This window comes from Mustelus asterias, unplaced genomic scaffold (genome assembly GCF_964213995.1).
Source record: "Mustelus asterias unplaced genomic scaffold, sMusAst1.hap1.1 HAP1_SCAFFOLD_100, whole genome shotgun sequence".
NCBI lineage: Eukaryota > Metazoa > Chordata > Chondrichthyes > Carcharhiniformes > Triakidae > Mustelus > Mustelus asterias.
The window spans coordinates 667,485-695,204 of NW_027590147.1; the positions used below are offsets into that span (position 1 = coordinate 667,485).

The window sequence follows — 27,720 nt, forward strand, 5'->3', positions numbered from 1 at the left end:
ACCTTGAACCTATGACCCCTCGTGAACGTCACCACCGACCTGGGGAAAAGATTCCCACCGTTCACCCTATCTATACCTTTCATAATTTTATACACCTCTATTAAGTCTCCCCTCATCCTCCGTCTTTCCAGGGAGAACAACCCCAGTTTACCCAATCTCTCCTCATAACTAAGCCCCTCCATACCAGGTAACATCCTGGTAAACCTCCTCTGTACTCTCTCCAAAGCCTCCGCGTCCTTCTGGTAGTGTGGTGACCAGAACTGGACGCAGTATTCCAGATGCGGCCGAACCAACGTTCTATACATCTGCAACATCAGACTCCAACTTTTATACTCTATGCCCCGTCCTATAAAGGCAAGCATGCCATATGCCTTCTTCACCACCTTCTCCACCTGTGACGTCACTTTCAAGGATCTGTGGACTTGCACACCCAGGTCCCTCTGCGTATCTACACCCTTTATGGTTCTGCCATTTATCATATAACTCCTCCCTACATTATTTCTACCAAAATGCATCACTTCACATTTATCAGGATTGAACTCCATCTGCCATTTCTTTGCCCAAATTTCCAGCCTATCTATATCCTTCTGTAACTTCTGACAATGCTCCTCACTATCTGCAAGTCCTGCCAATTTTGTGTCGTCTGCAAACTTACTGATCACCCCAGTTACTCCTTCTTCCAGATCATTTATATAAATCACAAACAGCAGAGGTCCCAATACAGAGCCCTGCGGAACACCACTAGTCACAGGCCTCCAGCCGGAAAAAGACCCTTCCACTACCACCCTCTGTCTTCTGTGACCAAGCCAGTTCTCCACCCATCTAGCCACCTCCCCCTTTATCCCATGAGATCCAACCTTTTTCACCAGCCTACCATGAGGGACTTTGTCAAACGCTTTACTAAAGTCCATATAGACGACATCCACGGTCCTTCCCTCGTCAACCATTCTGGTCACTTCTTCAAAAAACTCCACCAGGTTAGTGAGGCATGACCTCCCTCTCACAAAACCATGCTGACTATCGTTAATGAGTTTATTCCTTTCTAAATGCGCATACATCCTATCTCTAAGAATCTTCTCCAACAACTTCCCCACCACGGACGTCAAGCTCACCAGCCTATAATTACCCGGGTTATCCTTCCTACCCTTCTTAAATAACGGGACCACATTAGCTATCCTCCAATCCTCTGGGACCTCACCTGCGTCCAGTGACGAGACAAAGATTTGCGTCAGAGGCCCATCGATTTCATCTCTCGTCTCCCTGAGCAGCCTTGGATAGATTCCATCAGGCCCTGGGGATTTGTCAGTCTTTAAATTCTCTAACAAACCTAACACTTCCTCCTTTGTAATGGAGATTTTCTCCAACGGTTCAACACTCCCCTCCGAGACACTCCCAGTCAACACATCCCTCTCCTTTGTGAATACTGACGCAAAGTATTCATTTAGGATCTCCCCTACTTCTTTGGGCTCCAAGCATAATTCCCCACTTTTGTCCCTGAGAGGTCCGATTTTTTCCCTGACAACCCTTTTGTTCCCAACGTATGAATAAAATGCCTTGGGATTCTCCTTAATCCTGTCTGCCAAGAACATTTCGTGACCCCTTTTTGCTCTTCTAATTCCCCGTTTGAGTTCTTTCCTACTTTCTTTGTACTCCTCCAGAGCTCCCTCCGTTTTTAGCTGCCTGGACCTACCATACGCCTCTCTTTTCTTTTTGACCAGTCCCTCAATTTCCCTGGTTATCCACGGTTCTCGAATCCTACCCTTCCTATCCTTCTTTTTAACAGGCACATGCCTGTCCTGTAGCCCTAACAACTGTTCCTTAAAAGACTCCCACATGCCAGATGTGGATTTACCCTCAAACAGCCTCTCCCAATCAAGAGCTGCCAATTTCTGCCTAATCCCACTAAAGTTAGCCTTCCCCCAATCCAACACCTTACCCTTGGGACACCACTCATCCTTTTCCATCACTATCCTAAAGCTAACAGAATTGTGGTCACTATTTGCCACATGTTCCCCTACCGAAACTTTGAAGACCTGACCGGCCTCATTCCCCAGTACGAGGTCCAGTATAGCCCCCTCTCTAGTCGGGCTATCTACATATTGTTCCAAAGAACCCTCCTGTACGCATTTTACAAATTCCTCCCCATTCAGAGTCCCTGCTTTCAGCGATTTCCAGTCTATACCAGGGAAATTGAAGTCTCCCACTACAACAACCCTATTTTTCCTGCACCTATCCAGTATTTCCTGACATATCCGTTCTTCCACTTCCCTTGGGCTGTTGGGGGGCCTGTAGTACACCCCCAACATAGTGACTGCGCCCTTCCTGTTTCTAAGCTCCACCCAGAGTGACTCGTTACACGACCCCTCTGAATTGTCCTCCCTCTGCACCGCTGTAATATGCTCTCCAACTAATACTGCTACTCCCCCACCTCTTTTGGCCCCTCCTCTGTCTCACCTAAAACACTTGTACCCCGGAATATTCAGCTGCCAGTCCTGTCCCTCTTTCAACCAAGTCTCTGTCACCGCAACCACATCCAAATTCCTCGCATTAAGGCCCTAAGTTCATCTGTCTTACCTGCTACGCTCCTTGCATTGAAGTATAAGCACTCCAGACCTCCAGGCCCAGTGAGGTCATCCTCCCCCAGAGTGCTCTTCTTCTTTGCCAGCCTTGTCCCAGCCCCAAGCTCGTCCCCAGCCTCTACACTTGTAGACCTAATATTTTGATCCCCTCCCCCCACCATACTAGTTTAAACCCCCCCGAACTGCACTAGCAAAACTCCCAGCCAGGATATTCGTGCCAAAGAATCAAATGCCCTCATGGGCTTGTCCGGGATTTGAACCCGGGACCTCTCGCATGTTAATGGACAGCGATACCCTAAGCGAGAATCATACCCCTAGATCAACGAGCCTGTACTCGTTTGAGCTACATCCTGTTATTGTATAAAAAATAGGGAACAGACATAAAAAACCAGACCACGAGGTCCAGATGGTCAGCTTAGCTTCAGATAAAGTGGAACCGAAACTTGTGGGTTTTTGTTAACGGTTGTTTTTGAAGGAATGCGATTGGAGGTCAATTGTTGCTGGGGGAGCCCAATTGTCTAAATACAGGTAACCACCCAAAGCTAACTACGAAGTACCGCTAATGTCTGTATGATTAAAGTGTATAAAAGACGGCGAGCCGCCGCTCCAAATTGAGAAGGTGAAAGGCAGCATCCATTAACCCGGCCTGTCAGTCAATGACTCAAACATTGTCTCTCCTGGTCACCCAAATCCTGAAGCTCCGCCCACTGGCCGCGCATGCGCTCTGCTCCCTGCTAAACAAAGATGGCGGCCGCGGCATTGGGCCTGATCCCGGATAAAATCCCCGCAGCTGCAAACCCGGGACCGGAAGGCTCTTATTCAGGCCTTGCAACCTACAGCAGATGTTTATGAAGCCTCTGTTCCCTCCCCACCCCGACTCCCGGCTCCATTCCTCCCTCCGCCCCACCGATTCTCACCCCTTGAAATAAGCATCTCCACACTCGCAGGGCTCCGAGCAAAGTGGCACTGCGCATGCCCCAGATACAACGTTGCGCCTGCGTACTGGGCTCCTGTGGAGTGAATAGGGCACTTTCACACCCGCAAAGGATGCTGGGTAATAACCGCCATTGAAACCTCATACAGTTAATTCAAAATAACATTGTTAGCATTTGAGGTAAATTAATGAAATATTGAGAATTGGTGATCTGCTGTGCTCCATTTCTCAAAGTTCTGCTGCAGGACCATGCAATGGTTTCAAAGCTTTTATACCGTTTCCCCTCTCACTCCTTTTATGGCACTGATTCTGGCTGGGTTCAATCGCACAGTCACTGGTTCTTCTCTCTGTCCCTGATACTGAATATTCACTCTTTTCGAGAATGATACAGCGCAAATAGAAACCATTTGGCCCATTATGTCTCTGCTGGCTCTCTGGAAGATCTATTCAATTAATTCCACAGCCCAGCTGGTAGAGTCAGAACAATGCATATCTGCTGTAGTAATCTGAGACCTTAATGGAAAAGGGTTTCCACAGTTAAGCATATCAGGTGCCTGGTAGAATTTAGTTGAATGTTTCTGCAGATCCCATATACTGCAGTGACATTATCCGAAATGGCCAAGGGAGTATTCCAGTGTGTTAACCAGAATACTCTAGGGCACAACCTCAGGCGAAAGAGAGCACAACCTCAGGCTAAAGGGACGATCCTTTAAACAGAGATTAGGAGGAATTTCTTCAGCCAGAGATTGGTGAATCTGTGGAACTCTTTGCCACAGAAGGCTGTGGAGGCCAGGTCATTGAGTGTCTTTAAGACAGAGATAGATAGGTTCTTGATCAATAAGGGGATCAGGGGTTATGTGGAAAAGGCAGGAGAATAGGGATGAGAAAAGTATCAGCCATGATTAAATGGCGGAGCAGACTCGATGGGACGAGTGGCCTAATTCTGCTCCTATGTCTCATGGTCTTATGGTTAAGAGTGGATGAATGTTGGAATTACAAAGAAAAGGCATTCATATCCTGAATTTTCATAATTATCACTTGTCTGGGATGTTTCAGTCTGAAAGAATCCCATGTACTTGTCAGGTGAGAGGTCGTGTCCAAATGACCTGAGAAAGACAAATCACTGTTAGATTGCACTGGGGTTTATGTGATCAGGTTTTGGTTTTATGAACAAGGTCTGTATCAGACTGGAGCTGTGTCTTTGATTCTCCACAACAGTTGTAGTATCCTTACTAAATATCCACCACAACCACAACAGTCCGGAAGACTGAGGTTATTGTGATCACAGCCCTTCAAATTGGATGCACAAATTCTTTCCCACATGGAGCAGGTGAATGGCCTTTTCCCTATGTGTGTACATTGAGGAGGCAGTGGCATAGTGATATTGTCACTGGAGCAGTTACCCAGAGACCCAGGGCAATGTTCTGACCATGAAACCATTGCTGATTGCTCACTAACATCCTCTGGGGAAGGAAATCTGCTGTCCCTCTCCCCACCCTATACCCGTAATCCCATACATTTAGCATGGCCATTCCACCTCGCCTGCACATCTTTGGAGTGTGGAAGAAACCGGAGCACACAGAGGAAATCCACACAGACACAGAAAGAATATGCTTGCTCCACACAGGTTGAAATTGAACTCAGATGTCTGGATCTGTGAGGCAGCAGTGCGAACCACCATGCCACCTTGCTGCCCAAGTAGGAGACCAAAAGTCTCCTTGGGAGACACCAAGTTCAAAGACTTTGGAGAGGAAAGGGAGGCTGGAGATGGGGCCATAATTTGCAAGCAAAGTGGGATCAAAAGGGTTTTTTTTCAGAAAGGGTGATATTTGTGTATTTAAAAGTGAGAGGAACAAAACCAGAAGAGAGGGAGAGAATCATTCACAATATCAGCCAATATGGGGAAGTTGGATGGTCAGTAATTTAATGAAAATAGAGTCAGGGCAAAACAGGAAAGAAACTGTTGAAAGATGCAGGTTCAAGGCTCAGACAGGGAGAGGCTTTAGGTACATTAGTTTGGCTCAGTGGGAGGGTGGAAGAGAGGGAAGCAGCAGGGGCAGCTGAATGGGTTGGCTCAATCCTAGTAACAAAGAAGCTCCATGACTTCATCACACTTTTTGTTGGGGGTCAGGATGGAGGAGACAGGGGAGAGGGAGAGCCATTTAAAAGGAACAAACTTGAGAGAATAAAAAGTTTCAACAGATTGTTTGTTTAACATAAAAGCAGATTTATTTGACTTTCATCCAGGACATTAGTATTTATTTGCGGGCTCAAATTTATTTACATCAGAGGCGAATGACCACAATCAACATGTTTGTGATTTGTGATAAACAGCAGAATCAAACTCCAGCAGTCACTTGTCAACTCGCTGATGGCTCAACAGGTTGTATTTCTGAGTGAATCCCTTTCCACATTTGGAGCAGGTGAACGGCCTCTCCCCAGTGTGAATTCGCTGGTGGACAGTGAGTTGGGATGGTCGCCTGAACCCAGTCCCGCAGTGAGTGCACTTGAACGGTCTCTCATCAGTGTGACCACGTTGATGAGACATCAGATCGCTGCAGCTTTTATAGCATTTCCCGCAGTCTGGACATTTAAAAGGTCTCTCCTCACTGTGAACACGTTGATGGGACACTAGATTGCTGGAACTTTTACAGCACTTCCAACAATCTGGACATTTGAACGGTCTCTCATCGGTGTGAACTTGCTGATGTGCCATGAGGTGTGATGTCCGAGTGAATCCCTTCCCACAGTCAGTGCAGGTGAACGGCCTCTCCCCAGTGTGAATTCGCTGGTGTTCAGTGAGTTGAGATGACCACCTGAACCCAGTCCCACAGTGAGAGCACCTGAACGGTCTCTCATCAGTGTGAACACGTTGATGGAACATTAGTTCCCTGGAACCTCTATAGCACTTCTCGCAGTCTGGGCATTTAAATGGTCTCTCCTCAGTGTGAACACGCTGATGGAACATCACTTCCTTTAAACTTTTATAGCACTTGTCACATTCTGGGCATTTAAATGGTCTTTCCTCTGTGTGAACTCGCTGGTGTGTCTGCAGGGTAGATGACTGAGTGAATCCCTTCCCACACTCGGAGCAGGTGAATGGCCTCTCTCCCTTGTGAACCCGCTGGTGTCTCAGCAGGTTGAATGACTGAGTGAATCGCATCCCACATTCAGAGCAGGTGAATGGTTTCTCCCCAGTGTGAGTGCGCTGGTGTGTCAGCAGGTTAGATGATTGAGGGAATCCCTTTCCACACTCGGAGCAGATAAATGGCCTCTCTCCAGTGTGAACTCGCTGGTGTGTCAGCAGGGTGGATGACTGAGTGAATCCTCTCCCACACTCAGAGCAGGTGAACAGCCTCTCCCCAGTGTTACTGTATTGGTGAATTTCCAGCTCAGACAGGTCTCTGAATCCTTCCCCACATTTCCACGGTTTCTCCTCAGTGTGACTGCACTTGTGTCTTGACAGGCCAGATGATTGTCTAAATCCTTGTCCACACACAGAACACGTGTACAGTTTCACCCCACTGTGAACGGTGCTTTTTCCTTCCATGCTCAAGGTTCAGTGGTATTCAGGTTACGATAAATTGGGCGACTCAGTCAGATCCTGATTTGATGTTTGGTTTGAGTTTCCTGACTGCAAATCCTCCCCTTCTAAAACTCTGTGAAATTGATTCAAAACAGAAAAGAGGGAGTGAGAGAGATCCCACAAAAACACAAAGGCACGTTGTCAAATTGAGCTGAATGAATCTGGTCATTTGTGGGGCCGGCACCAGGAAAAAGTTACCATGGAAACTGCTGGATTGTCACAAAAACCCAACTGGTTCACTAATGCCTTTCAGGGAAGGGAATCTGCCATCCAGTCTGGGTCTACACAAGGCTCTGGCCTCAATGGATGGAGAGAGAGGTGGGGGCAAAGGAGGGACTTTATGTATCTACAACTCAACCAGAGATTTGAACCTTAAAACCGTTAACCTGCCCACCGAGAAGGATCAGGGTAAGAGGTGTATGTGAACACCATCATCTCCAAATTCCCTCCAATTTCATACACCATCCTCCCTTGTCTGACACCCAGGACTGGATGAGCAGTAATTGCCTTTGTTAAATATTGGAAGATGAAGGCTGTCATCTTCAGCCCTGCAACAAATCCCACTTCCTAACCACTGACTCCATCTGTCCCCATTGCGACTGTCTGAGGCTGAACCGGAGTATTCACAACCTCAGTGACATGTTTCACTTCAAACTGAGCTTCCAAACATATCCTCATAGAATCTACAGCACGGAGACAGGCCCTTCGGCCAAAACTGGTCCATGCCCACCAAAAATGCCCATGTGAGCTAACTCCATTTGGCCCATAACCCTCTAAACCTTTCCTATCCATGTATCTGTCCAAATGCCTTTTAAATGTTGACAATGTCCCTGCCTCAACCACTTCCTCCGGCCGCTCATTCCACATACGTACCACCTCTGTGTAAAAAAGCTGCTCCTCAGGTTCCCATTCATTCTTTCTCCTCTTTACTTAAGCTTATGCCTTCTAATTCTTAATTCCCCAACCCTGGGAAAAAGACTGAGTGCATTCAACCTATCCATGCCTCTCATGATCTTACACACATCTATAAGATCACCCCTCAGTCTCCTACGCTCCAAAGAAAAAAGTCCTAACTCATCCAATCTCTCCCTACAACTTGAGTCCTGGCAACATCCTTGTAAATCTCTTCTGCACTCTCTCCAGTTTAATAACATCTTTCCAAATCAAGGTGACCAAAACTGAACACAATATTCCAGGTGCAGCCTCACCAAAGTCCTGTACAACTGCAACATAACTTCCCAACTTCTATACTCAATGCCCTGACTGATAAAGGCCAGCATGTCAAAAGCCTTCTTCACTGCCCTATCTACACGTGACGCCATCTTAAGAGAACCGTGCACCTGAACTCCAAGGTCCCTCTGTTCCATGATACTCTCTGAGGTCCTCCCATTCACCGTGAAAGTTCTACCTTGATTTGACTTCCCATGATGCAACACCTCACACTGATCTGTATTTAACTCTATTTGCCACATCACCACCTACACTACCTATTTCCACCTCAGTGACATCGCCCCACTTTGTCCTGGCCTCAGATCATCTGCTGCTGAAACCAGGTGGAGGAAGAAATTGCGAAGCAGATTATGGATAGGTGCGGGGGTCACAGGGTAGTTGTCATGGGGGACTTTAACTTTCCAAATATTGATTGGTACCTTTGTAGGTTGAATAGTTCGGATGGGGCAGTTTTTGTGCAGTGTGTGCAGGAGGGTTTCCTGACACAATATGTGGATAGGCCGACAAGAGGTGGGGCCACATTGGATTTGGTACTGGGAAATGAACCGGGCCAAGTGTTAGATTTGGTTGTGGGAGAGCACTTTGGAGATAGTGACCACAATTCGGTGTCTTTTGTTCTTGCAATGGAGAAGGATAGGGCCATGCGGCAGGGCAAGGATTACAATTGGGGGAGAGGTAATTATGATGCGATTAGGCACGAATTAGGGGGCATAAGATGGGAACAGAAACTGTCAGGGAAAGGAACTAATGAAAAGTGGAACTTCTTCAAGGAACAAATACTGTGTGTCCTTGATAGGTATGTTCCTGTCAGGCAGGGAGGAAATGGCCGAGTGAGGGAACCATGGTTCACAAAAGAGGTGGAATGTCTTGCAAAAAGGAAGAGGGAAGCTTATGTAGGGATGAGGAAACAAGGTTCAGATGGCTCGATTGAGGGTTACAAGTTAGCAAGGAATGAGCTGAAAAAGGGGCTTAGGAGAGCTAGAGGGGACATGAGAAGTCCTTGGCGGGTCGGATCAAGGAAAACCCCAAGGCTTTTTACTCTTATGTGAGGAATAAAAGAATGACCAGGGTGAGGCTGGGGCCGGTCAAGGACGGCAGTGGGAACTTGTGTATGGAGTCAGTAGAGATAGGAGAGGTGATGAATGAATACTTTTCTTAAGTGTTCAACAAGGAGAGGGGCCATGTTTTTGAGGAAGAGAAGGTGTTACAGGCTAATCGGCTGGAGGAAGTAGATGTTCGGAGGGAGGATGTACTGGCAGTTTTGAATAAACTGAAGGTCGATAAGTCCCCTGGGCCTGATGAAATATATCCTAGGATTCTTTGGGAGGCAAGGGATGAGATTGCAGAGCCTTTGGCTTTGATCTTTGGGTCCTCACTGTCCACGGGGATGGTGCCAGAGGACTGGAGAGTGGCTGGTGTTGTTCCTCTGTTTAAGAAAGGGAATAGAAATGACCCTGGTAATTATTGGCCGGTTAGTCTTACTTCGGTGGTTGGTAAGTTGATGGAAAAGGTCCTGAGGGATGGGATTTACGACCATTTAGAAAGATGCGGATTAATCCGGGATAGTCAGCACGGATTCGTGAAGGGCATGTCATGCCTCACAAATTTGATAGAATTTTTTGAGGAGGTAACTAAGTGTGTTGATGAAGGTAGGGCAGTTGATGTCATATACATGGATTTTAGTAAGGCGTTTGATAAGGTCCCCCATAGTCGGCTTATGATGAAAGTGAGGAGGTGTGGGATAGAGGGAAAGTTGGCCGATTGGATAGGTAACTGGCTATCTGATCGAAGACAGAGGGTGGTGGTGGATGGAAAATTTTCGGATTGGAGGCAGGTTGCTAGCGGAGTGCCACACGGATCAGTGTTTGGTCCTCTGCTATTTGTGATTTTTATGAATGACTAGAGGAGGGGGCTGAAGGGTGGATCAGTAAATTTGCTGATGACACCAAGATTGGTGGAGTAGTGGATGAGGTGGAGGGCTGTTGTACACTGCAAAGAGACATAGATAGGATGCAAAGCTGGGCTGAAAAATGGCAGATGGAGTTTAACCCTGATAAATGTGAGGTGATTCATTTTGGTACGACAAATTTAAATGTGGATTACAACGTCAAAGGTAGGGTTCTGAAGACTGTGGAGGAACAGAGAGATCTTGGGGTCCATATCCACAGATCTCTAAAGGTTGCCACTCAAGTGGATAGAGCTGTGAAGAAGGCCTATAGTGTGTTAGCTTTTATTAACAGGGGGTTGGAGTTTAAGAGCCGTGGGGTTATGCTGCAACTGTACAGGACCTTGGTGAGACCACATTTGGAATATTGTGTGCAGTTCTGGTCACCTCACTATAAGGAGGACGTGGAAGCGCTGGAAAGAGTGCAAAGGAGATTTACCAGGATGCTGCCTGGTTTGGAGGGTAGGTCTTATGAGGAAAGGGTAAGGGAGCTAGGGCTGTTCTCTCTGGAGCAGAGGAGGCTGAGGGGAGACTTAATAGAGGTTTATAAAATTATGAAGGGGATAGATAGAGTGAACGTTCAAAGACTATTTCCTCGGGTGGCTGGAGCTATTACAAGGGGGCATAACTATAGGGTTCATGGTGGGAGATATAGGAAGGATGTCCGAGGTAGGTTCTTTACTCAGAGAGTGGCTGGGATGTGGAATGGACTGCCTGCAGTGATAGTGGAGTCAGACACTTGAGGAACATTTAAGCGGTTATTGGATAGGCACATGGAGCACACCAGGATGATAGGGAGTGGGATAGCTTGATCTTGGTTTCGGATGAAGCTCGGCACAACATCGTGGGCCTAAGGGCCTGTTCTGTGCTGTACTGTTCTATGTTCTATGTATGACTTACTCAGTTAATGGGAGGCGTTGGGGAGAGTTACAGAACAAAGAGATTGAAGGGTACATGTTCATAGCTCCTTGAAAGTGGAGTCACAGGTGGACAGAGTGGTGAAGAAGACATTCGGCATGCTTGGTTTCATTGGTCAGAACATTGAATACAGGAGTTGGGACATCTTGTTGAAGTTGTCCAAGACATTGGTAAGGCCACACTTGGAATACTGTGTACAGTTCTGGTCACCCTATTATAGAAAGGATATTATTAAACTAGAAAGAGTGCAGAAGAGATTTACTAGGATGCTACCGGACTTGATGGTTTGAGTAATAAGGAGAGGCTGGATAGACTGGAACTTTTTTCTCTGGAGCTGAGGAGGCTGAGGATGATGTTCTAGAGGCCTATAAAATAATGAGGGGCATAGGTCAGCTCGATAGTCAATATCTTTTCCCAAAGGTAGGGGAATCTAAAACTAGAGGGCATAGGTTTAAGGTAAGAGGGGAGAGTTAGAAAAGTGTCCAGAGGGGCAATTGTTTCGCACAGAGGGTGATGAGTGTCTGGAAGAATCTGCCAGAGGTAGTAGTAGAGGGGGGTACAATTTTGCATTTTAAAAAGCATTTAGACAGTTACATGGGTAAAATGGGTATAGAGGGATATAGGCGAAATGCAGACAATTGGGACTAGCTCAGGGGTTTTAAAAAAAGGGTGGCATGGACAAGTTGGGCCGAAGGGTCTGTTTCCATGCTGTAAACCTCTATGCCTGTTTGCCCTGGATCAAAGTGACACCCAGGAACTCCCAAATGCTGCAGCTTGAATGTGTACTAATAAACTGTTTCTTTTATCCAATGATAATTTATTTTTGTTTTTAAGTATTTTATTAACCTTACCACCTGTTGCTATACTATTTTGATCCTTAGGAACAGAATAAATTTTAGTTACAGAGCAGATACTCACCAAAAATCTAGCTTCTTCTCCTGTAGAAGAGTAAGATCACTTCCCAAAGGCTGAGAAAGTTAGAAAGCAAAAGGGCACCCCTTTCCCTTCCTTCCCTAACTCCCTTAATTACCCAACTCCCAGAATTATATTCTAAGCTGCACTCAAGTGATGCCGGTTCAGAGCTGTTTCTGAGCTGTCGATTCAATACAATACTCACTTGCAGACATGGACATCAAGGCCTGTATGGGTCTCCAGGCCATCATGCACATATCATGATAGAGAGGATGGAGATTGTGTTGCCAGTCATTTACATGATGAACAGATTCATGGGCAGCTGTTTCAATGGGCCCAAGGCGATGTCCCAGCAGCGCTGAAAACAGAAAGTGAGCAGGGTATCAGTAAAGGGAGCCGGTTAGGGGAGGCCATATACTGATCTTATACCCAGGCCTGGAAGTAAGGATGACGATTAACCCTTTATCACACAGGCTGCTGTGGTTCACCAAGGTACTTGACCACCGTGGACAAACCAGGGGCGTTGTCAGCCACCCACTAAAGACACATTCAAATCCAACTTACTTTCTCAACCAGGATCCGGTCTGTTTCTTGGACGCGGATGTCCGGTAGCTGTTTGTCCGAATATGCGACTGGGCACATGGAGTCTCTCTGGCCACACTGTTGATCACGGCTCCTGTGAGAAACAGAAAACACAAATTGGTCACCCTTTCAAGACCTTCTTTAAAGAAGGAGTCTCTCTGTTGAGGACCCCAACGTGGTGGCAATAGTGCCAGCATGAACTAAAGCTTGGGCAAACCTCAGACACACACTGCTATTGTGTGTACCAAACTGCCAGGGGAATGGAGAGATGCAGAAGTGGATTTAGTGTGAATTGATAATCAGGGTGCCAATCCGCTTGCCCTCCATTTAGGGACAAAGCGACAAATCACCAGATGTACCAAATTGTATCTTGAAAACAAACTGAAGGTTATTGAGAGAGATCCAGTTCAGCACCCGGCCCTGGAAACGAGCAATCGTTCCTCCAACCACCACCGCAGTTGGCACCTGATCAGGTGGAGGGGCTGAAACCAAGATGGCATCTCAGGGTCATGACCTGGGGAAAAGATGCCAAGTGGGGTCTGAGTGATTTCTGGGGGATTTGAAGGGCTGCTTTGTGCTGAGGAGCTCGGTGAGGGGTAAAAGAGACGTGAAAAACCCGGGGTTGGGAAGTTTTGAGTTGGTGCCACATCCCCAGGTCGCCTCCGCTGGAGAGGCGGACTGACCCGGCTTGCCGCGTACTCGAGCCCCCGGCTCCCCGCGCGGCCTCCGCACCTGCTGCTGCTGTCACTCAGGTTGAGCTCGAGGGTCCAATTCTGCCAGCGCGCGCTGTTGGCGAGCCCCGCCCCTGCCGCCATGGCAACGCCTGCCACCGTTAACCGTCCCCCCCTTTCAAATCTGATTCCGATCCGGAGAAGAACCCGCGCGCTTCCGTCAACAAAACACTCCCGCTGCAATGCGCATGTGCGATCCCAACCTCCTCCCCGTTCTGCGTCCACTGCCCATTGCCCCGCCCCCCACATCGCCGCCATCTTTGTTAAGGGCACATTGGTTCTTCATCTTCCGTCCAAACGGAGGACGTCTGCCCCACACAAAGATGGACATCACTTAATATCAGAGATATTTAAAATATTGCTTTTATCGCTTCAACCGTAACGCCGCATAAAACGTCAATAAAACCGAAAGGACCTTGTCTCCTCATTCAGCAACCAAAATCATAAGAATCCATTGTTAATAGGTTTCTCCACAGATGCCGCCAGGTCTGCTGAGTTTATCCAGTATTTTCAGTTTAAATTTCCCAATTCCAACATCCGCAGTATTTTACTTTTATTTCCCTTCCCATTCTACCTCCAGTGCAACTGGATATCATGAGTAAAGCTACCACCAGGCTGATCCTTCCGGGTGGAACAGTGGTTAGCATTGCTGCCTTACATTACAGTGCTTGAGACCTGGATTTGATTCTTGCCTTGGGTGACTGTGCGGAGTCCACCCACTATGGTTGACAGGGCTCCTGACTGTGTCCAACTCATCCCCCAGGCCACTGCTCGCACCCCCTCCTCTCCCTCCCAGAAAGAGGACAGGGTTCCCCTTGTCCACTTGTCCGTCCTTTTGCAATGTTCCAGTGAACCCCAACGCAAACTGGAGCAACAGCACCTCATCTTCCAATTGGGCACTTTACAGCCTTCTGGACTAAACATTGAGTTCAACAACTTCAGAGCATGACTCTCCCCTCCACCTTTATCCCCTTTCCATTTATTTTATTTCATTCTGTTTCTTCTTTTTTATCATACCTCTTTCTCACTTCCATTTTACCATTTCTTCATTCCTGCTCTCCTTCTTGCCTCTCCCCCCCCCTCACTCCTCTTTCAGGGCAACTGCCTTAACCACCTTTACCTCTGCTCTGCTATTCTGATCGCTTAATGGACATTTTTAGCATCTCTCTGCGCTGTCTTTATCCTTATTTGCATTCCCTTTGTCCAATCACAGCACCCCACTTCCACCCTCATAATTTAACTTTTTTCTGCTTTTCTTTGCTCTTAGCTCTGACGAAGGGTCATCCAGACTTGAATCGTTGGCTAGTTACTCAATATTTGTTTTGTTATTCGATATTAAATATGAATACATGTATTTAATACATACGTCTTCATTCTGAATTGAATATCTCGGGAATATGCAACATTGAATTGCAAACATGACTGACCAATAAAAGAAATCGAGTCACTGGGTAATACACATCCCATTTGAGACAGTCAGCTTTTAAACAATATCAAATATCTTTAAAGGGAAAAGATTTAATAATGATTTGCGAGTTATACTTGATCCCTCTTTATTCTGCATGTGAAACATTCTGGCGCCTAAATCCCGTTCATCTATAGGAAAGTCCAGCAGATCTACACTGAGTTTCGATTTACTCATCTGCCTGAGTGATGTTTTCCCATTTCTTTATTATGAAGAACAATTTTAAAAATATGCTTCTGGGAAATGTGCGCCATTTCCTCTAGTTCAGTTACAGTTTCAGTTGTGTCTGTCTTTATGAGCACAGACTACTGTTACACATGTTTCAGATGGTGATTAACTATGTTAGTCTGCATTTATAAATCCATTAAATTCTGTTATGGACTGAACAAGTTGCTAATATGCGCACGGTGTCAAAGTACAAACATTTATTTCCTCATTGCGTCTTAAAATACAGCATTTCTGATTTTGCCCTCTTTTTAGGTCAAACCAAATAAACAAACTCAGATTAAGCTGATTTTGCTGAAAGCATTTGTGGCTGAGTTCAGAGCAAAGATAACATGGCTGCAACATGGAGAATCGCAACACGTTCAGCAACAACGACCATGCAAAACTTCCCTCACATTAAATTAAGAACTCTAATGAATGTTGCTGCCCAATTTCGAACCGGGGGCTTTTCGCGTGTGGGGCGAACATGATAACCACTACACTACAGAAACAACTGAGAGCATAGTACCACCAATTGGCCTGGCCACAATGTTGAACTCCACTGTGTTGCTGCAGGTTCTAATGGTTATACTGAGAGCCCATGTCACTGAATACAAGACAAAAGCCGTTTCTTTCAACCTGATTTCTCAACTTATCTTGAACTTCAACCTTTAAAAGCGGTCGTCTGGCAAATATCGAAGGAAGCAATGATTTCTGCTCAATCATTAATGCATTATTCTCATCTTCCTTCGAATAATTTCAACCAGTTCTACCCAGTATTTGTTCGTTGTTCAATGTTTAATATTAATATATTTTTATTAATTACATATCTCCTCATTCTGAATGAAATATCTCCGAAATAGGCAACATTGAATTGCAAACATGACTGACCAACGAAAGGAATCGAATCACTGGGTAATACACATGTCACGGTGCTTCATTGAGATTGACCACAATCAGCTTTTGCACAAAATCAAATATCTCTAAAGGGAATAGATTTAAGAATGACTTGTTAGTTATACTTGACGCCTCTTTATTCTGTGTGTGAAACACTCAGGCATCTAAATCCCGTTCAGCTGTAGGAAAGTCCAGTACATCCGCACTGATTCTCGATTTCCTCAACTGTCTGAGTGGTTATCCCTATTTCTTTACTCTGAAGAATGATGTTAAAATAATGGTTCCGCGCAATGTGCGTCATTTCCTCTAGTTCAGTTACAGTTTCACTTGTGTCTGCCTTTTTGAGCACACAGTCCTATTAGACATGGTTCAGATGATGATTAACTTTGTTAGTCTGCATCAACAAAGCCATTAAATTCTGTTGTGGACTGAATGAGTTGCTGATATGTCCACGGTGTCAAAACAGGAACATCTATTTCCTCTCATTGCGTCATAAAAATACAAGATCTCTGATTTTGCTGAAAGATTTTGAGGCCGAGGTCAGAGCAAAAATAACATGTCTTTAATATTGAGTTTCGGATAATGTTCAGCAACAAATTTCAATCATGTAAACTTCCCTCCCTAACAAATGTTAATAATATTTCGGCATGGTTTTGAACTAGGGACTTTTGTGTGTGAGGCGAATGCAACCACCATTACACTACAGAAACTGCTGGCGTTTGTAGGACCCAATGGAACTCTCTTGAAATGTTGCAACACTCATTGGGACTGCTGTAGACATATTGATCCAAGAATGACTTTGATTTGATTTGATTTATTATTGTCACATGTATTAACATACAGTGAAAAGTATTGTTTCTTGCGCGCTATACAGGCAAAACATGCCGTTCATAGAGAAGGAAATGAGAGTGTGCAGAATGTAGTGTTACAGTCATAGCTAGGGTGCAGAGAAAGATCAACTTAATGCAAGGTAAGTCCTTTCAAACGTCTGACAGCAGCAGGGAAGAAGCTATTCTTGAGTCGGTTGGTATGTGACCTCAGACTTTTGTATCTTTTTCCCGAAGGAAGAAGCTGAAAGAGAGAATGCCCGGGGACATGGAGTCCTTAATTATGCTGGCCGCTTTGCCGAGGCAGCGGAAGTGTAGACAGATTCAATGGATGGGAGGCTGGTTTGTGTGATGTATTGGGCACATTCACGACCTTTTGTAGTTCCTTGCAGTCTTGAGCAGAGCAGGAGCCATGCCAAGCTGTGACACAGCCAGAAAGAATGCTTTCTATGGTACATCTGTAAAAGGTGGTGAGAGTCGTAGTTGACATGCCAAATTTCCTTAGTCTTCTGAGGAAGTAGAGGCGTTGGTGGGCTTTCTTAACTATAGTGTCGGCATTGGGGAAGGGGGGGGGGGGCGGAGGAACCAGGACAGATAGTTGGTGGTCTGGACACCTAAAAACTTGAAGCTCTCGACCCTTTCTACTTCGTCCCCGTTGATGTAGACAGGGGCATGTTCTCCTTTACGCTTCCTGAAGTCGATGACAATCTCCTTCGTTTTGTTGGCATGGCAGGAGAGATTATTGTTGCTGCACCAATTCACCAGATTCTCTACCTCATTCCTGTACTCTGTCTCATCATTGTTTGAGATCCGACCCACTATAGTGGTGTCGTCAGCAAACTTGAAAATCGAATTGGAGCGGAATTTGGTCACACAGTCATAGGTGTATAAGGAGTATAGTAGGGGGCTGAGAGCACAGCATTGTTGGGTACTGGTGTTGAGGATGATTGTGGAGGAGGTGTTGTTGTCTATCCTTACAGATTGTGGTCTGTGAGTTAGGAAGTTCAGGATCCAGTCACAGAGGAGGTGCAGAGGCCCAGGCCCAGTTTGGAGATGAGTTTCGTGGGAATAATAGTTTTGAAGGCTGAGCTGTAGTCAATAAATATGAGTCTGTCTTTGTTATCTCGGTGATCCAGGGTTGAGTGCAAGACCAGGGAAATGCCGTCTGCTGTGGACCTGTTGCGGCAACTGTAGTGGATCCAGGTAGTCCGGGAGGCTGGAATTGATTCGTGCCATGACAAACCTTTCAAAGCACTTCATAATGATGGATGTCAGAGCCACCGGCCGATAGTTATTAAGGCACGCTGCTTGATTTTTCTTAGGTACCGGGATGATGGTCGTCTTCTTGAAGCAGATAGGGACCTCAGATTGTTGTAATGATTGAAAATGGTTGGCAATGGTAAAGAACAATAAGAGGCCCTTCGACCCACCATGCCTATGCCAGCTGTTTTATGGTGAGCTACCAAACTGACGTGTCGGTGCGGGCTTGGTGGGCCGAAGGGCCTGTTCCAGTGCTGCACTGTTCTTTGTTCTCATTTCAATTTCCTCGTCTCATTCCATGAAGCTGATTTTTCTCCCTTTCAAGTCATTGTCCAATCCCCATTTGAAGAAGGAGTTTTTGTGGAATCCATGTACAGTTTGCTTTAGGTAACAACGTTTCACTGACCCAATGGCATGAAGTATTGGATATAGCTTCCCAATGTAGTTTTCAATCTAAACATATATTTATTTATGCAATTGATTTCAAATCGAATTTAGAAAACGGGTTTAATCGGATCAAGCATCTCCTCATTATTTCTGAATTATGTATAATATTAACTCCACAACTTTCCACAGAGTATGGAATATACCTGAAGCAGTCTCCTTGTGTTGTCCTCCTGTGTCCCGAACATCCGATCTGGCAACCTCGAAAATGGGTGGGGAATCTGTCTTACCTACACCGACCTCACACGGGGTGGCACGGTCCAAAGGTGTGCGGGTTAGGTTGATTGGCCATGCTAAAGTTGCCCCTTAGTGTCCTGAGATGCGTAGGTTAGAGGCATTAGTGGGTGGCATATGGGGTAGGGCCTGGGTGGGATTGTGGTCGGTGCAGACTCGATGGGTTTCTATGATTCGATGATTTTATGGTGGCACAGTGGCACACTGCTGCCTCACAGCGCCAGGCACTCGGGTTCGATTCCTGGCTTGGGTCTGAGTGGAGTTTGCACGTTCTTCCTGTGTCTGTGTGGATTTGATGCAGTTTCCTCCCACAGTCTGAACGACGTGCTGGTTAGGTGCATTGCCATGGTAAATTTCTCTCTTAGTGTACCCGAACAGGCGGCGGAGTATGGCGACGAGGGGATTTTCACAGTAACTTTATTGCAGTATTAATATAATCCTACTTGTGACATTAATAAATAAACTTTAAACATGATATGGACACATCCAGAATGTGTTTGGCTGTAAAAATAAATACATCCATTATTGCTTATTCTCCAAAAGTGTCCACTGTTGAGTCGTCAATTAATGATCACCATTGATAAGAAATAGATTTCTGGCTGTTCTTGTTGTTAAAATGGACAGTTCCATCGCAATGAATATCTAACACGGTATTGCCGCACTGACACGACCCCAGGGAATTCCAGTTCAGAAAGTTACTCTGGAGCTAGTACGTTTTTGAGATTGTCAATGAGTGCACTTCTCTTCAGTGTGTCAGTGGCTGTGTTAATCTGATTGTTTATCTTCCTCAGTGAGTGTCTGTGTGTCTATGTTTGAGTCGATCAGTTTGAGAATCGATCACTGTGTTTACTTGTCCCTGTGTCCATGCTTTTGTTGATTCTGTGCGGTACACGAGGCTTCTAGTGAACACGGAGTTGGAGTTATTCATGTATTTTCATAGTTAGCAACTCAGACTAATGTGTCAGAAATCTACAGAATAATTCTGGATTTATAACGAGGGACGTTAGAATTGATGTCAGTGCCTGGGCATATATCTATATGGTTATATATCCTTACACATGTTGGTCTTTGCACGTGGCCGTGTGTGTATCTGCTTTCCCCGTGTCTGCGTGGGTTTCCTCCGGGTGCTCCGGTTTCCTCCCACGGTCCAAAGATGTGCAGGTTAGTTTGATTGGCCATGCTAAATTGACCCTAGTGTCAGGGGGATTGGCAGAGTAAATGTATGAGGTTACGGGAATAGGGCCTGGGAGGCTTGCGATCGGTACATATCGGTGGGCCGAATGGCATTTTTCTGTACTGTACAAATTCTATGATTCTATGATTCCATTACCTGGATATGTGTCAGTCTTTGCAGGTGGCCGTGTGTGTATCTGTTTCCAATGTGCGGCATTGCCGTCCACGGGAGAGCGCTCTCTGATCACTTATGAAAAATCACGATTCCCTTCTCGAGGAAGCGAATGTTTGAAAATGTAAAAATGGAAGGAGAGACCTCATAACAGTCCACTGACTGTTTCAACTTCTCCATTTCCAGGTGTTATGCAGACATTGGTCACTATCTCTGTTTCTGGTGTTCAGACTGGAACTATGGGGCTGCTGTCTGTCTCTGGTTAGTGTCCTGATTACAGTAAGAGTTTTAACAACACCAGGTTAAAGTCCAGCAGGTTTATTTGGTAGCAAATACCATTAGCTTTCGGAGTGCTGCTCCTTCGTCAGATGGAGTGGAAATGTGCTCTCAAACAGGGCACAGAGATACAAAATCAAGTTACAGAATACTGATTAGAATGCGAATCCCTACAGCCAACCAGATCTTAAAGATACAGACAATGTGGGTGGAGGAAGCATTAAACACAGGTTAAAGAGATGTGTATTGTCTCCAGACAGGACAGCCTGCAAGTCCAGGAGGTAAGCTGTGGGGGTTACTGATAATGTGACATAAATCCAACATCCCGGTTTAGGCCGTCCTCATGTGTGCGGAACTTGGCTATCAGTTTCTGCTCAGTGACTCTGCGCTGTTGTGTGTCGTGAAGGCCGCGTTGGAGAACGCTTACCTGAAGATCAGAGGCTGAATGCCCGTTACTGCTGAAGTGCTCCCCCACAGGAAGAGAACAGACTTGCCTGTTGATTGTCGAGCGGTGTTCATTCACCCGTTGTCGGAGCGTCTGCATGGTTTCCCCAATGTACCATGCCTCGGGACATCCTTTCCTGCAGCGTATCAGGTAGACAACATTGGCCGAGTTGCAAGAGTAGGTACCGTGTACCTGGTGGATGGTGTTCTCACGTGAGATGATGGCATCCGTGTCGATGATCCGGCACGTCTTGCAGAGGTTGCTATGGCAGGGTGTGTGGTGTCGTGGTCACTGTTCTCCTGAAGGCTGGGTAGTTTGCTGTGGACAATGGTCTGTTTGAGGTTGCGCGGTTGCTTGAAGGCAAGAAGTGGGGGTGTGCGGATGGCCTTGCCGAGATGTTCGTCTTCATCAATGACATGTTGAAGGCTCTGGAGGAGATGCCGTAGCTTCTCCGCTCCGGGGAAGTACTGGACGACGAAGGGTACTCTGTCCACCATGTCCTGTGTTTGTCTTCTGAGGAGGTCGGTGCGGTTTTTTGCTGTGCCGGGTCGGAACTGTTGATCGATGAGTCGAGCGCCATATGCTGTTCTTATGAGGCAATTTTACAACTCATCCGCTTCATCCTGGACCACAATGTCTTCACCTTCAACAACCAGTTCTTCATCCAGACACACGGAACAGCCATGGGGACCAAGTCTGCCTGTCTGCAATGTTCAACTACGCTGTGTTGCTGCAGGTTCCAATGGTGAGACTGAGAGCCCATGTCACTGAATTCAGGAAGATAACCGTTACTTTCAATCTGATTGTACGACTTATCCCGAACATCAAAATTCAAAATCCTTCTTCTGCCAAATATCTAAGGGAGCAATGATTTCTGCCCATTCGTTAATGCATCATTTTCATTTTTCTTCGAATAATCTCAATCAATTGTACTCAGTAATAAAAGCAAATTACTGCGGATGACAAAAGAGAAAATGCTGCAAAATCTCCCAATGTCTGACAGCACCTGTAAGGAGTGAAAAGGGCGGACGTTTCGAATCCAGATGGCACTTTATCAAAGCTCATTGTCCAATTGTACACAGTATTTGTTTCAATATTTAATATCGATGCATTATTTAACACATATGTCTTCATTATGAATTGAATATCTCTGAAACTGAGCATCACTGAATTGCAAACATAATTGACCAACAGGACGAAGCGAATCACCGGGTAATACAGATCGCAAATTTGAGATTGACTCTGGTCAGCTTTTAAACAAAGTCAACTGCATTTAAATGGAGGAGAATCAAGAATGATCTGTTCGTGACAGTTGAGCCTTTTTTATTACGGGCGTGAAACATTCAGGCGCATAAATTCCGGCCGATTACAGGAAAGTCCAGTAGATCCGCACTGAGTCTCGATTCCCTCATCTGTCTGAGTGGCTTTTCCTATTTCTCAGTGATGAAAACGATTTTTAAAAGATTCTTCTGTGAAATGTGCTCCATTTCCTCTCGTTCACTTACAGTATGACTTGTATCTGTCTTTTTGAGCACACACTATTGTCAGATATTTCAGACGGCGATTAACCATATTAGTCTGCACCTATAAACCCATTAAATTCTGTTGTAGACTGAACGAGATGCGAATAAGTGTTCGGTGTCAAAATCGAACTTTCCTGTCAGTGCGTCAAAAAAAAGCGTTTCTTATTTCACAGAAAGGATTTGAGGGTGACGTCAGAGCAATGATAACATGCCGTTAACATCGAGGCTCGGATAATGATTAGGAACAAACAAAAATCAATCAATTTTCCCTTACGCGACATGAGGAAGCTCAATGAGTGTTTCTGCCTGGTTTCGAACCAGGAACCTTTCGCGTGTTAGGCGAATGTGATAACCACTACACTACAGAAACAGCTGTAATTGCACTGGAGCAAATCTGCCTGTCTGCAATGTTCAACTACGCTGTGATGCTGCAGGTTCCGATGGTGAGACTGAGAGCCCATGGCACTGAATTCAGGAAGATAACCGTTACTTTCAATCTGATTGTACGACTTATCCCGAACATCAAAATTCAAAACCGTTCTTCTGGCAAATATCTAAGTGAGCAATGATTTCTGCCCATTCGTTAATGCATCATCTTCATCTTTCTTCGAATCATCTCAATCAATTGTACTCAGTAATAAAAGCAAATTACTGCGGATGAGAAAAGAGAAAATGCTGCAAAATCTCCCAATGTCTGGCAGCACCTGTAAGGAGTGAAAAGGGCGGATGTTTCGAGTCCAGATGACACTTTATCAAAGCTCATTGTACAATTGTACTCAGTATTTGTTTCAATATTTAATATCAATGCGTTATTTAACACATATGTCTTCATTATGAATTGAATATCTCTGAAATTGAACATCACTGAATTGCAAACAAAACTGCCCAACAGAACGAATCGAATCACCGGGTAATACAGATCGCAAATTTGAGATTGACTTTCGTCAGCTTTTAAACAAAGTCAACTGCATTTAAATGGAGAAAAATCAAGAATTATCTGTTCGTGACACTTGAGCCTTTTTAATTATGGGCCTGAAACATTTAGGCGCATAACTTCCGGACCTTTACCGGAAAGTCCAGTAGATCCGCACTGAGCCACGATTCCCTCATCTGTCTGAGTGGCTTTTCCTGTTTCTCAGTGATGAAAAACGATTTAAAAATAGATCTTGTGTGAAATGTGCGCCATTTCCTCTAGTTCACTTGCAGTATGACTTGTATCTGTCTTTTTGAGCACACACTACTGTCAGATATTTCAGATGCTGATTAACCATATTAGTCTGCACCTATAAACCCATTAAATTCTGCTGTAGACTGAACGAGATGCGAATAAGTGCTGGTGTCAAAATCGAAATTTCCTGTCAGTGCGTCAAAAAAAGCGTTTCTTATTTCACAGAAAGCATTTGAGGGTGATGCCAGCATGTCTTTCAGACTGTGGGAGGAGACCGGCGCACCCGGAGGAAACCCATGCAGACACGGGGAGAAGATGCAGAATCCGCGCAGACAGTGATCCAAACTGGGAATCGAACCTGGGACCCTGGCGTCTTGAGGCAGCAGTCTTAACTGCTGTGCCACTGTGCTACCCTATGTTTCTGCCTGGTTTCGAACCAGCGACTTTCCACGTGTTAGGCGAATGTGATAACCACAACACCACAGAAACAGCATAATGATAACATGCCTTTCACATCGAGGCTCGGATAATGATGAGCAACGAACTGAAAACAAGCAATTTTCCCTTCCACGACATGAGGAAGTTTAATGAATGCTTCTGCCTGGTTTCGAACCAGGGACCTTTCGCGTGTTAGACGAACGTGATAACCACTACACTACAGAAACAGCGCGATTAGTAGTGGAGCAAATCTGCCTGTCTGCAATGTCCAACTACGCTGTGTTGCTGCAGGTTCCGATGGTTCGACTGAGAGCCCATGTCACTGAATTCAGGAAGATAACCGTTACTTTCAATCTGATTGTGCGACTTATCCCGAACATCAAAATTTAAAATCGTTCTTCTGGCAAATATCTAAGGGAGCAATGATTTCTGCCCATTCGTTAATGCATCATTTTCATTTTTCTTCGAATAATCTCAATCAATTGTACTCAGTAATAAAAGCAAATTACTGCGGATGACAAAAGAGAAAATGCTGCAAAATCTCCCAATGTCTGACAGCACCTGTAAGGAGTGAAAAGGGCGGACGTTTCGAATACAGATGGCACTTTATCAAAGCTCATTGTCCAATTGTACACAGTATTTGTTTCAATATTTAATATCGATGCATTATTTAACACATATGTCTTCATTATGAATTGAATATCTCTGAAACTGAGCATCACTGAATTGCAAACATAACTGCCCAACAGGACGAAGCGAATCACCGGGTAATACAGATCGCAAATTTGAGATTGACTCTGGTCAGCTTTTAAACAAAGTCAACTGCATTTAAATGGAGGAGAATCAAGAATGATCTGTTCGTGACAGTTGAGCCTTTTTTATTACGGGCGTGAAACATTCAGGCGCATAAATTCCGGCCGATTACAGGAAAGTCCAGTAGATCCGCACTGAGTCTCGATTCCCTCATCTGTCTGAGTGGCTTTTCCCGTTTCTCAGTGATGAAAAACGATTTTTAAAGAAAGATTCTTCTGTGAAATGTGCGCCATTTCCTCTCGTTCACTTACAGTATGACTTGTATCTTTCTTTTTGAGCACACACTGCTGTCAGATATTTCAGATGGTGATTAACCATGTTAGTCTGCACGGATAAACCCATTAAATTATGTTGCAGACTGAACGAGATGCGAATAAGTTAGTGTTCGGTGTCAAAATCGAACTTTCCTGTCAGTGCGTCAAAAAAAAGCGTTTCATAATTCACAAAACGCATTTGAGGGTGATGTCAGAGCAATGATAACATGCCTTTCACATCGAGGCTCGGAAAATGATAAGCAACAAACTGAAATCAAGCAATTTTACCTTACCCGACGTGGCAAAGCTTAATGAAAGTTTCCGCCCGGTTTCGAACCGGTGACTTTTCGCGTGTTAGGCGAACGTGATAACCACTACACTACAGAAACAGCTGGATGCACTTGGAGAAAACCAGTCTGTCTGCAATGTCCAACTACGCTGTGTTGCTGCAGGTTCGGATGGTTGGACTGAGAACCCAGGGCACTTAATTTCGGAAGATAACCTTTCCTTTCAATCTGATTGCAGGACGTATCCCGAACATCAAAAGTTAAAAACGTTCGTCTGGAAAATATTTAAGGGAGCAATGATTTCCACCCATTCATCATTTCATCATTCTCATCTTCCTTCCAATAATCTCAATCAATTGTACTCAGGAATAAAAGCAAATTACTGCGGATGCTGGAATCGGAAACGAAAAGGGAAAATTCTGGCAAGTCTCACAAAGACTGGCAGCATCTATAAGGTGTGAAACGACCTGGCGTTTCGTGTTGAGATGACATTTTGTAAAAGCTCATTGTGCAATTGTACTCAATATTTGTTTCAATATTTGGTATCAATGCATTATTTAACACATATGCCTTCATTATGAATTGAATATCTCTGAAATTCAACATCACTGATTTGCAAACATAACTGACCAACAAAATGAATCTAGTCACCGGGTAGTACAGATTGCAATTTTAAGATTGAACATAGTCAGTTTTTTTTAAGAAGTCAACTAGATCGAAATGGAAGAGATTTAAGAATTATCTGCCAGTGACCCTTGAGCCTTTTTTATTATGGGCGTGAAACATTCATGCGCATAAATTCCGGCCCTTTACAGGAAAGTCTAGTAGATCCGCACTGTGTCTCGATTTCCTCATCTGTCTGAGTGGCTTCTCGTGTTTTAGTGATGAAAAACGATTTAAAGAAAGATTCTTCTGTGAAATGTGCGCCATTTCCTCTCGTTCACTTACAGTCTCACTTGTATCTGTCTTTTTGAGCACACACTACGATCAGATATTTCAGACGGCGATTAACCATATTAGTCTGCACCGATAAACCCATTAAATTCTGTTGTAGACTGAACGAGATGCGAAAAAGTGCTCGGTGTCAAAATCGAATTTTCCTGTCAGTGCGTCAAAAAAAATGTTTCTTACTTCACAGAAAGCATTTGAGGGTGATGTCAGCGCAATCAAAACATGCCTTTAAAATCGAGGCTCGGATAATGATGAGCAATGAACTTAAATCAAGCAATTTTCCCTTACCCGACATGGTAAAGCTTAATGGATGCTCCTGCCCGGTTTCGAACCGGTGACGTTTCGCGTGTTAGGTGAACGTGATAACCACTACACTACAGAAACAGCTTGAAGGGCATTTCAGAAAATCTGCCTGTCTGCAATGTTCAACTACGCTGTGTTGCTGCAGGTTCCGATAGTGAGACTGAGAGCCCATGGCACTTAATTCAGGAAGATAACCGTTATTTCAATCTGATTGCACGACGTATCCCGAACATCAAAAGTTAAAAGCGTTCGTCTCGCAAATATCTAAGGGAGCAATGATTTCTGCCCATTCATTAATGCATCATTTTTATCTTTCTTCGAATAATCTCAATCAATTGTACTCAGTAAAGAAGCAAATGATTGCGGATTCTGGAATCGTAAACGAAAAGGGAAAATTCTGGCAAGTCTCACAAGGACTGGAAGCATCTATAAGGAGTGAAAAGAGCTGACGTTTCGAGTCGAGATGACATTTTGTCAAAGCTCATCAATTGTACGCAATATTTGTTTCAATATTTAGTACCAATGCATTATTTGACACATATGTCTTCATTTCTGGAATTGAACATCACTGAATTGCAAACATAACTGACCAACAAAATGAATCGAGTCCCGAGTAATGCAGATCGCAATTTTAAGATTGAAAATAGTCAGCTTTTTAAAAAAAAAGTCAACTACATTTAAATGGAGGAGAATCAAGAATTATCTGTTCGTGACACTTGAGCCTTTTTATTATGGGTGTGAAACATTCAGGTGCATAAATTCCGGCCCTTTTCAGGAAAGTCCAGTCGATCCGCACTGAGTCTCGATTCCTTTATCTGTCTGAGTGGCTTTTCCTGTTTCTCAGTGATGAAAAACGATTTTTAAAAAAGATTCTTCTGTGAAATGTGCACCATTCCCTTTCGTTCACTTACAGTATCACTTGTATCTGTCTTTTTGAGCACACGCTACTATCAGATATTTCAGATGGTGATTAATCATATTAGTCTGCACCTCTAAACCCATTCAATTCTGTTGTAGACTGAACGAGATGCGAATACGTGCTCGGTGTCAAAATCGAATATTCCTGTCAGTGCGTCAAAAAAAATCGTTTCTTATTTCACAGAAAGCATTTGAGGGTGATGTCAGAGCAATGATAACATGCCTTTAACATCGAGGTTCGGATAACGTTC

At 44.8% G+C, this 27,720-nt stretch overlaps 2 protein-coding genes and 4 non-coding genes across 6 annotated transcripts in view; all 6 read right to left on the reverse strand.

Annotated features, from left to right (window-relative positions):
• Window positions 1–13,606, reverse strand: part of LOC144484313 (uncharacterized) — an 87,763-nt gene extending 74,157 nt beyond the window's left edge. Inside the window, exons 1-2 of the mRNA XM_078202854.1 lie at window positions 13,419–13,606; window positions 12,669–12,780 (exon numbers count right to left, since the gene is read on the reverse strand). The gene's annotated coding sequence lies outside the window, so the exon portion shown is untranslated. The remainder of the gene's footprint in view (window positions 1–12,668; window positions 12,781–13,418) is intronic.
• The window catches only part of LOC144484343 (uncharacterized), a gene marked incomplete at its 5' end in the record, with an annotated part of 181,163 nt that continues 159,208 nt past the window's right edge, over window positions 5,766–27,720 (reverse strand). Inside the window, one exon of the mRNA XM_078202881.1 lies at window positions 5,766–6,869. Coding sequence (XP_078059007.1) covers window positions 5,867–6,869 — 1,003 coding nt within the window. The remainder of the gene's footprint in view (window positions 6,870–27,720) is intronic.
• trnav-aac (transfer RNA valine (anticodon AAC)) lies at window positions 22,635–22,707 on the reverse strand. The gene has a single exon. It is a non-coding gene; the product is annotated as a tRNA-Val (tRNA).
• Window positions 24,098–24,170, reverse strand: trnav-aac (transfer RNA valine (anticodon AAC)). The gene has a single exon. It is a non-coding gene; the product is annotated as a tRNA-Val (tRNA).
• On the reverse strand, window positions 25,327–25,399 carry trnav-aac (transfer RNA valine (anticodon AAC)). The gene has a single exon. It is a non-coding gene; the product is annotated as a tRNA-Val (tRNA).
• Window positions 26,560–26,632, reverse strand: trnav-aac (transfer RNA valine (anticodon AAC)). Its single transcript has one exon. It is a non-coding gene; the product is annotated as a tRNA-Val (tRNA).